This window comes from Taudactylus pleione, unplaced genomic scaffold (genome assembly GCF_031769625.1).
Source record: "Taudactylus pleione unplaced genomic scaffold, aTauple2 ptg000282l, whole genome shotgun sequence".
Lineage (NCBI taxonomy): Eukaryota > Metazoa > Chordata > Amphibia > Anura > Myobatrachidae > Taudactylus > Taudactylus pleione.
The window spans coordinates 847,172-859,798 of record NW_028284684.1 but is presented as its reverse complement, the minus strand read 5'-3'; the positions used below and the strand labels follow the sequence as shown (position 1 = coordinate 859,798).

Here is a 12,627-nt window from a genome sequence, read left to right as displayed (position 1 = left end):
AGCTCACAGGGCTGTGGGCGTTTGTTTTTTTCTCCTGCCGCTCGCAAAGTTGTGGGAGATCCCAAAACTAGTGGGAGATCCCAAAACTTGTGCGAGCGACCTGGAGATGGTCGCGATTATCGCGACCATCGGCCTTGCGACAAGACCCTGTGGTACGGTCTAGGCTTCCGCAAGGCCAGTGCAGGAAGTCCACTACTGACAGTAGTGATGTCAGTAGGTCCTCCCACAAACGGCAGGCATTCCTAAGGGAACGCCTGCTTTTGTGCAGCCACCCCCCTACTCGCCTACAAAACGGGGCGAGCTGTCACTCACCATCGACAGCTGCCCCGTCTTGTAACGAGCCCCGTAGCAACTGAAGTTCAGTCGCTCGGCGCGGCTCGCTCATGTGCACGCCGGACGCGGCGCATGCGCAGTGGCCAAACATCGAGCCGCTTGCGAGCGGCTCTGAATCAGGTCCTATGCTCTGTTTCTCAGATCACAACATTATCACCTGCACATTTTCCTCTATTACATCAACCACAATGGCATTGAAATCAACCAATCATCCTCAAACCCGTAGAAATATTAATGCTATTAATTTTCAACAATTTTACACCTCTCTGCGACAACAACTCTCACCAATTTCTACATTTACTTCTCTTGAGACTGCTCTATCACACCTGAACCAGACACTAAAAATAGTCCTCAATGAAGTGGCTCCAGCTACTCATCACAGTCAGTGTAGACTTAGCCGTCAACCGTGGCACTCTAAAGCACCTACAAATCTTCTTACGTAAAGTAGAACGGCAGTGGCGTAAATTCCGTACTCCAAGTGACTTCCTCATATATAAGACTATCTACCACTCTTATCTTACTGCTCTGGACACTGCCAAACAAACATTTCCAATCTCTCATCCTCTGCCCAAGCCTCTAACCCCAAGCAACTTTTTAATACATTTAAATAACTTCTTACCCCTCTCGCACTCAATCCACCAGCTACTATCAGTGCACAAGATCTTGCTTCCTATTTCAAGGACAAGATTGATGAGATCCGAAATTAAATGGTATTCTCTTCCTCAGCCAGAGACCTGCTCAATTCCCTACCTGAACCCTCTGTCGCTTTCTCTTCATTTGCCCCCCCCAAATGAAGATGAAGTGTCTACACTCTTATCCTCCTACTCTACTACCTCTCTTCTTGATCCTATACCCTCACAAATCAGTAAAACTCTGTCTCCTGTGCTTATCGCAACCCTAACTAAAATCTGTAATCTCTTTCTCTACTGGTATCTTTCCATCACTGTTCAAGCATGCAGTGATTACTCCCATTCTGAAAAAAATCAAACAAAATTCTGACCCTAACTCTCTCTCAAATTACAGTCCCATCTCCCAGCTTCCATGCCCCTCCAAGCTACTTGAGATACTTGCCTACACTCGCCTCACACACTTTCTTTACTCTCACAACTTGTTGGACCCACTTCAGTCAGGCTTTTGTTTCCAACACTCCACAGAGACAGCACTGACTAAGCTAGTGAATGATCTGGTCACTTTCAAGTCTAAAGGCCATTACTCACTTCTTATTCTTCTAGATCTCTCTCTTCTCATACAAACACTACAATCCTTAGGTCTTCAGGACATAGCCCTTTCTTGGTTCTCATCCAACCTATCTAATCGCTCTTTCACAGTTTTTTTATGATTCTGCATCCTCCTCGCTACCTTTATCAGTTGGAGTACCGAGTGATACAAAGAGAACAAGTTATTCCTTTGTATGGCACTCACAGACTAATAATTAATTGTAATAAATATTAGTCCGTGAGTGCCCCACAAAGGAATAACTTGTTCTCTTTGTATCACTCTATACTGTTAATTGTTTTCCAGGGTGCACCTCCTATTCAAATTTAAATTATTTCAAATTCAGTTTTTCTAACTGACACTTTCAATATAATCTCTGTAAGGAAGGACTTATGATACATTTATCAGTGCAGATAATTCTATTCTTCAGTTGAATTACCGCAAGGCTCAGTTTTAAGTCCTCTGCTTTTCTCAATATATACCACCTCTCTTGGCAAACTTTTCAGCTCTTTCAGATTTCAATATCATCTGTACAAAGCTAATACTCAAATCTGCCTATCCTCCCCAGATTTGTCACCATCTGTATTGGTCCTTGTCACTGAATGTTTTTTCTGCTATTTCATCTTGGATGTCATCTTGCCACCTCAAACTTAATATTTCTAAAACAGAATTAATTATATTTCCACCGGCCAATAGTAGTTATCAACCTGATATCTCTATCACTGTTGATAACTCAACAGTAAACCCCACCCCACAAGCCGGATGCCTTTGTTCCCCACATTCAATCTGTCTCAAAATCATGTTACATACATCTAAAAAACATATCCAAAATGCAACCGTATCTTACACAAGACACTGCAAAAACTCTTATCTATGTACTCATTATATCCTGCATTGACTATTGCAATAGTCTCCTTACTGGCCTTCCCAAAAACAGACTCTCACCACTACAATGCATTTTGAATGCAGCTGCAAGGCTGATCTTTCTCGACAAATGTTCATCGTCTGCTGATCCGCTCTGTCAGTCCCTCCATTGGCTATTGGTTTTCTACCGTATTCAATATAAAACACTTTTACATACACATAAGGCTATTAACCAAACCACACCAACATACATCTCTTCACTTATCTCAAAATATCTACCAACCCAACCTCTCTTCACAAGATCTATGTCTCTAATCCACACGCTTCACTTGCTCCCATTCACGGTTACAGGACGGGGTGCACCCACTCTGTGGAATGCCCTCCCATGCACAATAAGACTTTTTCCTCTAGTCTCCAAAGTTCAAGCGCTCCCTGAAAACTCACCTCTACAGACAAGCTTATCAGATTTCAGAACTGCCCACATAACCTTCATAGCTTCCCTAACTAATTACATCCCTTCTTAAAGTCCACACATAACCTCACGTATTTGCTTTCTTCACTTTCACATCCTCCTAACAACATTCCTGTGTGACTGGATCATACTGCCCACCAAGAACCTCTGCTATCTGGCTGGAAAAATATGCAATATGTAACACCGTCCTATCCTTGTGTATCAATGCCTATTTCCCTATAGATTGTAAGCTTGCAATCATATTTATTATCGTAGATATTTAGAATAAAATATAATTTATGAGGTAAGTCAAATATTAAATAATTGTAAATTTTTTTTTTACCTTTTATGATTTCTGAAATGTCTTTTTGATTTATAGGTTTAGAATACGCATTATTCTTTATGCTTTTTTTTTTTTCATTTACTCAGGTGATTTTTCTACTGGCTGCTTTTCTTTGTTTTCTAGGGGTTATAGCACTTTTAATCTGCAAATTAATCTGTAACACCTTACCCCCAACAAATTATCCCATTCTATCACTGTTAGAAGTAGGAAACACTGGGCCTGATTCAGATCCGCACACAAATGCCATCACAGCTGCGATCTCTGATGGATCGCAATTTGAAAATACGGTAATGACTGAATGCAGTGACTTATTTATGCACACCCAGAAAACAGTGTTTAAACGCTCCCGACATGCCTGTGTTTATTTAATCACCCGCGGTTACCTCCCCCAAACGCTGACTACCTGTCACTCAGTTTGTGAGTGAACACTCTGTGCGGGCGTATTCGCAATTCAATCGTTGCGTGTGCATAGTGCGGTCTTTGAGCATGCGCAATGGCTAACTGTCGCTCAGTCTGTATAAACATTTGTGTGCAGATCTGAATCAGGCCCACTGTTATTGCATTATAAATTTGTTCTATTTAGTCTTGGACTCAGGAACTCTCCTACTGTGCAGCATGTGCAGCTCCTGCTCCATCTTATTACCCCACAGAGATAAACCTGTTTGGTCTAGTAGAATCTCTCCAAACCAGAGAACCCCAGCATGTCCAGCATACACAGTGAAGCCTGGGTTTCTGGTGACTGCAACCTGCCACTATTACCCTGATTACAGTTCAATTATGGTACAATACATGTGTTCATTCCCAAACTACAAATTATGAATTAACCTTAGCAAGTTATCTTAAAAAGGAAAGACAGGGAAGCCACTAACATTGTTAGCATCCATCTATAACTTGTGTAATGGTAATGGCACCCTGGAATTTTTTTTACTTCCAATGTTGAATGTCTGGCACCCAAAGAGAAAACTTTGCCTAACCATTGTGTAAACTAATGCTTAAATAAAGTAAATATCTACAGATCAATACTAAGAAGAAGAATTTTATGAAATTAACATAAAGTGTAACTATTTTTGTGGTTATACACCCTACAGGCTTTTTCAGCCGGTTCTTTATGGTCAGAAGCCAGAAGGACGAACTGTGGCTTTCTCCAGTACTCCGGCCTCGCGCTTGGTAACCACAACTACAGCCACAGTCACTCAGCAAGGCCAGGCTCGAGGGCGATCCCCAGTCACATCAGCCTCTACAAATCAGGGTAAGGAAGGATCATTTATTGCCTTTGTTTGTGAGTGCTTTTGCGAATGCTTACTTATTTTTACCCTCTATTATTGTTGTTTGTTTGCTTAATTACTCTACAGCCACTTGCATTCTAATGCTGAGATCTATGCTTTGTACTGTAGCTGATAGCTAGGTTATCTCTCGTAAGTAATTGATGCTTTATTTGTAAATCTAACACCTCAGACTCACAGAGGGCTAATAGATGGGATATGTATACATTATGTGACTGTTAGATGAAAAAATACAAGAATGGTGTAGGTTAGAAGGAAATAATGAACATTATTTTTCTCTTTCATCTGATGGAGGACACTTGAAACAATGGGATATAGCAGGTGGGGTATGGCAGGTGCGAGAGGAGTCTGGGCACTAAATAGATCTTTGCAGCACAGGTTCCTCACCCTCTATACCTCACCCTCTGCCTCCTGATGTCAGTTTTGCTTTAGTGTCTCAGGAGAGAGGGCACATTTTAAAAAGTGATCTGCAGTTTTTATTTTTTATTTTTCTGGGGCAGGCTGTACTGTGATAGTGTGAGTAGACAGTCCGCCTCTGCTGTGGGACTGCCACTCTGGAGTCAAAGCACTGTCTTCTGAGACAGTTGCCTTGACCCGGCAGACTTTGGAGAGGACGTAGTGCTGCATGGACCCAGCGGCCAGCAGAGGAGTCCCTTGCAGCTTCCCCACGCCTGGAGCCCCTGGCCACACACCGGAGCAGAGTGGCTTATAAGGGTGTCTCGCTGACAGCAGGACACCATATTTGGATAGCGACTCCCCCCATGGGGGATGAATGAGTGACAGTCCGATATACTGTGGCCCTCACTGGACCACCAGGGACATAGGCAGCATTTTTTTATATAACCAGCCTAATTAGCAGAACAGGGGGGAAGGGGGGAATAGTACCTGCGCCCAGCCATTTTCCATCTTCTAGGGGATCGTTGGGGTCAACTAGAGATCAACTTGATGGCCTCCGGGAGAAACTACAAGTGGTCAGGTATGGCTCCCGGACTCGGGATCCAGGAGCTTATCTCATCAACGCCCTATCGTTCCCGTGGGCTTACAACCTAGTCTATCTCTCCTCCAACTGCTCTGATTCCGCTGGTTTTCAACAAGCTGAAGGCAGAACGCATTCTGGCAATACTGGTAGCTCCAAGTTTGCCTCGCCGGTCCTAGTATGCAGACCTTTTTCGACTATCCATAGTCCCTTCTTGGTGCCTACCTCTCCGCCCAGAACTTCTCAGTCAAGGTTCTTTTTATCACCTACTGAGACTGGCTTTGACGGAGTAGCTTTTGAAGCATCCATCTTAGCTGCACAGGGTTTCCCCGCTGCAGTGGTTAGGACTATGTGCCAGGCCAGGAAACTGTCTTCGGCTCTTAATTACCGCCGGGTGTGGAAGGCCTATTTCACTTGGTGTGCCCAAGAGGACTTTTCCCCTTCGGTATTCTGGCTATCCAGGTTGCTGTCCTTTCTTCAGAGAGGAATGGATTTGGGGCTCCAATTTAGGGGGCTATCCAATTAGCCACAGTAAATTACCAAAAATAATCCACAATAAGTGCTGTTTTTTCACCCAAAAAAAGGCAAAAACACATAGGTCCGCAAGCTTATTGCGGCTCCTATGTGTTTTCGGGAGAACTATTCTATTATTTTGTCCAAAATCATAGGATAGGGTGAAAAAAAACATTGGCGAAAATCTGGGATAATTGGCAAAAAATCCCCGTTTTTCAACGATCGTGGGGATCAATTAGCGCCCGTTGTTCGGGGCTAATTGGATACTGCTCTTAAAAGTTCATGTATCTGCCCTGTCCGTTTTCATTCAGAAGAAACTTGCAGCCATACTTGCTGTACAGATTTTCCAACCAGGGGTGGAACATATCCAGTCCCCCTTCGTTCCTCCGGTGGTACCGTGGGATTTAGTCCTGGTGCTTCGGGCTCTACAGGAACTCCCTTTTGAGTTGTTAGATTCAGTGGACTTGCTATTTCATTGGCCAGGCGGATCTTCGAGTTGTCAGCCTTGTCACACAGATCCCTGTTCCTTATCTTTCACCAGGACTGGGCGGTCCTTCACACGAACATAAATTTTCAATTATCAGCTGTCCTGACACAGGCTCCAGCCTGTTCTTTAGCTGGGTGGCTGCCACAGCCTCACAGTTGCACTCTCAACACAGTCTTTTAGAAGTTTAGGTTACTCCCTACCTTCTGTAGGTCTGAACCTCGGCTTCCTAGCCACCAGTGGCTTCCCAGCACACACTGGTCTCCAATTGCAGTCCCACCTGGACTGTCTGACTGCTCCAGCCCTCACTAGGCTTTGTGCAAAGGGCAGTCCTTAGGCTGCAGACAAGTTGAATTGGAGGGTTTGTATTTGCTCCTTAAAGCTTGCCTCAAGATGGACAACCTCCATGTCCATTGCACTACGCTCTTTCTGCTCCATCTGGAGACATTTCTTCCTTTCTTCCGAACATTCACGAAGCTTCTCAGACAGTGAATTTCTTTCTTTTAATTCTTTCACCTTCTGCTGAAGTACCAGACACTTTTGATGCAATTCAACAAAAATGTCTTGATCTAATACTTCATTCTTTGCAAGCACCACATCATTATCATACTTTATAATACATTTGAATGCTTCAGTCTCCTCAAGGCATATAGATACAGCTGCCAATTTTAGGTCTCTCTCTTTAAGAAATAATTAACAGAAAGAACCTGGCACTAATACTGTAATAAATAAAAAGTAAATTGATATGAAAATATAATAATTCAAGCAGCAAAGACTCAGCGTGCTTGTGGTTGCACACAAACAAACACCTATAGGCCAGGTTTTCCAGAATGACAACAGAAAAGATACCCTTGCGCTAATTAATAAAAGTAAGAACTAGTATCCAAATATTATTAAGAATATTTGGATCCTGAGTTTATATTGTTTCTTCAAGCATATTAATTATTTTCCATATTATTGAGAGATTGGTCAATGAAAAACATATTTTAATGTACATATGATAATAAATGTGTTTATATATTTTTGAAACTTACGACATTTTCTATACTAGTTCTTACTTTTATTAATTTGCGCAAGGGTATCTTTTCTGTTGTCGTTCTCTTTAAGAGCCTCAATTCCCAGCTCTCTCTCGTCTTGCTCTTGTTTAAGTGACATTTTTAAAGAGGACAATTCACTGAGCAACTTTTCTTCAACTTGCTTATGTACAAACATTTCTTCAGCTGACTCCAAGTCACTTATTTGCACATAATAATATGTCATTCTATCATGCATAACTTTGTTCATATGGTCAAACTCTTCCATGCTGACATATAATCTGGTGTCTCTTTCTCTGGAACATTACTCGGAGCCCCAGCATTTTGAAAAGAGTTACCACAGAGGATTTCAAACAACTTTAAATCACTTCCTTGAAATACACTTTCTTTACATTCAAACTGTAAACTCCAGTCCTGGATTTGCAAATCTCCATCTTGAATAACTCTAGGGAACCTGCCTTTTCTATGACCTTGCTTCTGTTTCCGCATATTTATCTCCACTCAGCATAAACACAGGAACAGCTTTAATTTTCACAGTATCAAACTTTGACTTCAGAACTATTCTCAATACAGCAAAACATTTTTTTCATGTGGCACTACACTTACCCACATGTATCAAGTACTGTCTCTTTAACAGCCTTTCAAAAGAAATCTCTACTCTCCCAGTACCACACTCTGACTTATTGAGGTCATAGGCTTGAGCATTCCAGCAGAATAAACCACAAATTTTCCTTTAACCCTTCCAATGCTGCAGCAGGAATTTCAACATTTGTGCACATTTCTCTTCACAGACAATATACTGTATAATTCCCAAACATTTGCACGTGTTATAATGGTTTTTCATATATGCAGACAATTTGCAGGTAGCAGACAATGCTCCAACAACTGTTACATCTCCCATATGCAGATAATGTTCTACTTAAACAGTTTACAACTGGCTTTCCTTCACTCACCACCTGTCCTGTCCTTTTGTCTCCTTTATGCTGTGCAGTAAGCATCCATATTTCAATTAGCTGCAGTAATCCACTTTCTGCGTAGATCAAATACCCGCATTTTCCACCATTTTGTGATCTTGTGGGGTAATTGGCTTGGTAGATGCACGTCAGTGGTGCAGTGTTAGGTGCTTGAATCAGGGTCCACACACAACTTCTCAGGTTATAAAGAAAAGAAAAGTGCTTTACTGTCAGCATAGAAAGAAAATAACAAAAGCCTAGCCCCCATTCAGGGCAGCTAGTCTGCAAATAAAAGTCCAAAGTCTCTCTCTGCTTACTGCAGAGTAATACTGGGATATTTAGCCTGGCCTGGCTTGGCCTCTGGTTTCTCAATTATCAGCTGTCCTGACACAGGCTCCGGCCTGGTCTTTACCTGGCTGGCTGCCACCGCCTCACAGTTGCACTCTCAACACAGTCTTTTAGAGGTTTAGGGTACTCCTGTAGGTCTGAACACCGGCTTCCTAGCCACCTGTGGCTTCCCAGCAGACACTAGTCCCCAATTGCAGTCCCACCTGGACTGTCTGACTGATCCAGCCCTCTCTGGGCTCTGTGCAAAGGGCAGCCCTTAGGTGAGCTAACACCTGGGTTTTTCTACCATGTGTGGGCTGATCCCTCCAGCCCACAGCACAGTACCCCCGGCCTCATACAGCACCCCTCTCCAAGCACAGCAACCCCAATGCAGCATAGCACCCTTGGCCTCCTTATGCACCCTTTTCCCAGAACAGCACCCCTCATCAAGCACAGCAGCACGGGCCTCATTATGCATCCCCTTGCCAGCACAGCACTCCTCATTCAGCACAACACCCCTGGCCTCAGTAATTATGCACCCTTTCCCAGCACCCCTCATCTGGCATAGCACCCCTGGCCTCATTAATTATGTACCCTTTTCCCAGCACAATCAGCATCACTCATGCAGCAGAGCACCCCTGGCCTCATTAATTAAGCAACCCTTAGCCAGCACAGTGCCTCTCATCAGCATAGCACCACATCCCTCATTAATTATGCACCTCTTTCCAAGCACAGTCAGCACCCTTGCCCCATTAATTATGCACTCCTTTCCCAGCACAGCACCCCTCAATCATCCAACACATTCAGCACCCCTGGCAAAACTGGTCTCTATGTACCCAGCACCCCGGCCCTTTGCCAGCACAGTCAGCACCCCAGGCACAGACAGCCCTTGTCAGGTCCAACCTCCAGCATCAACCCTCTGCCCTCTCCCAGCTGAAACCTCAGCTTCAACTCTTAGTTAGAGACAGTCTCACTCACACTCTTGTCCTGGGAGTGTGACCGACTGTCCGTGCTGCAGTTGCTGCTGGCCTGACTTGATGGGCGCTGGGTGGCAGCGGAAAATGGAGGCAGAACCGTTAGTTGTTACTCATGACTCAGCTCAGCAAAGGCCCATTGGAGTGGCCGCGTCTGGGCATGCCCTCCAGCGGCCATATTACTTGTAGCCAGAATGAGCTCCTGCACATGTGCAGAAGCTCATTCTGACCGCTGCCTGATTGGAGCTGAGCTCCAATCGCAGTAGCCAGCAGGGTAGGTAGTCTATAGTTGCAGTGGCTGGCGCCGTCACAGCTGCTAGGCCGGCTCTGAGGGTAAGTATCCAGTAGGCACCGCTTCACAGCTGCAGGCAGTGGTTCCCAAACTTTTTTGAATAATGGCGCCCTAGAGTATCAGAATTTTTCCACGACACCCCTGGGCCAAAAGTTTCTTATTGAGAAAGTAAATTGTGCTTACATGTCACCCCTAGGTTCAGTTATGTGTTGGTTGACAGGGTTGCGTTTCTTTTTGTCCACATATTTTTTGGACTGTCAGCCACTAGCACTGGGTGCTACGGCACACAGTTTGGGAACCACTGCCCTAAGGCATTCCAGATGCCCTAGGGGTCATTCCATGGTAACACACGTTTCAGAGTGACATAGCAAATAATAATTATTATTTTCTACTTCAGGGTCCATAGGGTATCCACAGGATACCTTGGGGTATAGGTGTGACGTCAGTCGCTGGGCACCATAGAGTTAAGCTTTTCAGCCTCCCAGGATGCACTAGGGTCCCCCTCCTATACCCCGCCCCCGAGCCAAGGCACCTCAGTTTAGTTTGGTGCCCGTCCGGAGTCGGGTGCACCTGTCGGAGTGGGGGCTAGAAGCCCCTGAAGCTTTCTTCAGTGCAGCTGTGGCTGCACATCTGGTTGTACAGCATGGACAGTCAGTCCTGACGTCCATGCTGTCTTCCCTACACCCCCGCCGGTACCAGAACGCCGGTACCGATCCGGGGATGGCCGGATCCAAGGGGGACAAAGGTAAGCAGCGGGGTCCCGCGGTGGGTCCCCGCTGGTCACATGGTCCTAAGTCCCCAGGCAGGGGGCTCCCTGGGGACTGGCTGCAGCGTGGAGCCAGGCGACCAACCTGCGCTTTCCACTACCCCCTGGGACAGCGGACCGCAGCAGAGCGGTAGCGCTGCGGCGTCCCAGGGGTTAAATGCATGCCAGGGGAGCGCGCCTCCCCCGCTGCACACAGCCCTCTCTGCACGCTGCCGACTGGTCCTGTTGCAGCGCTCCTCCCCCAGGCCAGCCTCCTCTCTGCTCCTCGGCAGCCATCTTCTCCAGAACGCATGGTGAACGCTGCTGGAAGCGCTGGACGGAAGCATCGTGGTCTGGGTGCCCCCACATACCTCTCCTCCGCTGTGGTCAGGTCTGTGTATGCAGCGCTGTGTCCTACCAGGCCCTGTGTCTGCGTAGTTGAGTGATCAGCGCTGTTAGTGCAGGAATTTATTTTCTTTGCATTGTATGTGACTGTGCTAGCGCTGCTGCCTGTAACTTTTCTCTAAACTGTCAGCTTTATTACTGTCCCTGTTCTTTCTGCTAAGCCCTTGCGGTGCGGTGCTGCAGGGTGGTCTCTCGCCTATTTAAGTTATAATTGGTGAGAGAGGTCACATACGTGGTGCCATCATGTCCGAAAGTGATTTTCCCCTCCGGCTACAGTGTACTACGTGTAAAGTACCGTTAGCGGAGGGGGAGGGTAGCGCGGAGGGCCTTTGCCGGCAGTGTTTGTCCATGGCGCGGCCTCTTACGGTTACAGCACCGGTACAGGAGCCGCCCTGGGCTTGTTTCGCTCAGGCGCTTACAGCCTTAGTGGGCCAGTTAGCTCCGCAGCCCGCGTTTACGCCGATGGGTTTATCCCAGCAGTCAGTGGTGTCGTCACCCATGCAGGGTTTCCCACGACAATTGGTGGTACCCCACAGTCTCCCTATTTCCCCGCTCCCGGTTTCTCAGGAGCCAGCGTGGGTTAACTCCCTGACGAGTTCTGTACAGCACTTGTCGGATGTGTTGCAAGGGGAGTCTGTGATGCGGCCGCATAAACGGCCGGTGGCGTCTCTGTCGGCTCCTTATGAGGATGACGAGGGGACGTCTGATGATGGGGAGATTCTGGATCCTTACGATCAGGAACCTCTCCATACTAAGGACGCTGATGCTAAGTCCAAAGTATTTATTCCTGGACTTATTCGGGCGGTCCGCACAGCCTTGGTGATTGAGGACGAAGTTCCCCCAGCGGCTAAATCTAAGTATGCCTTTTTCAAAGATGTGAAGGGCGATGCCACAGTCTTTCCTCTTTCGGGTCAGTTGGTGGACCATTTAGAGGAGGCGTGGAAACAGCCTGGCAAAAGATACCAGCCGCAGAGACGCCTGGCGGTGGCTTATCCGTTCGCGGATAATTATTTTGCAAAGTGGGAATCCCCTCCACAGGTGGATTCTCACGTGACCCGTCTTGTCCGTAGTGCCACATTGCCGATGCCATCTATGTCCTCCCTTAAGGATGCTACGGACCGCAAGGTGGAGATCTGCCTGAAGTCCGCTTATTCCCTTGCGGGGGGGGCAGCGCGGCCGGCTATGGCCATTTGCTGGGTTGCCAGAGCGATGGAGCGCTGGGCGGATTCATTAGAGGCTTCTTTTGATTCCGACTGTCCGGCCGAACAGGCGGAGTTGATTGGTAATCTCCGTGATTCGGCCACTTATATCAACGAGGCGGCCCTAGACATTAGTACTCTGGTGTCTAGAATTTCTTCAGCAGCGGTGGCTGCTCGTCGCACCTTGTGGCTGCGATCCTGGAAGGCGGACGCAGATTCCAAAAAGGGTCTGGAGG

General features: G+C 46.4%; 1 protein-coding gene across 3 annotated transcripts in view; it reads left to right on the top strand.

Moving 5' to 3' along the window:
* The window catches only part of EP400 (E1A binding protein p400), a 181,518-nt gene that overhangs the window by 103,781 nt on the left and 65,110 nt on the right, over window positions 1-12,627 (top strand). For all 3 annotated transcript variants that reach the window (XM_088482079.1, XM_088482077.1, XM_088482080.1), the window contains one exon: window positions 4,295-4,455. In XM_088482079.1, coding sequence (XP_088338205.1) covers window positions 4,295-4,455 — 161 coding nt within the window. The remainder of the gene's footprint in view (window positions 1-4,294; window positions 4,456-12,627) is intronic.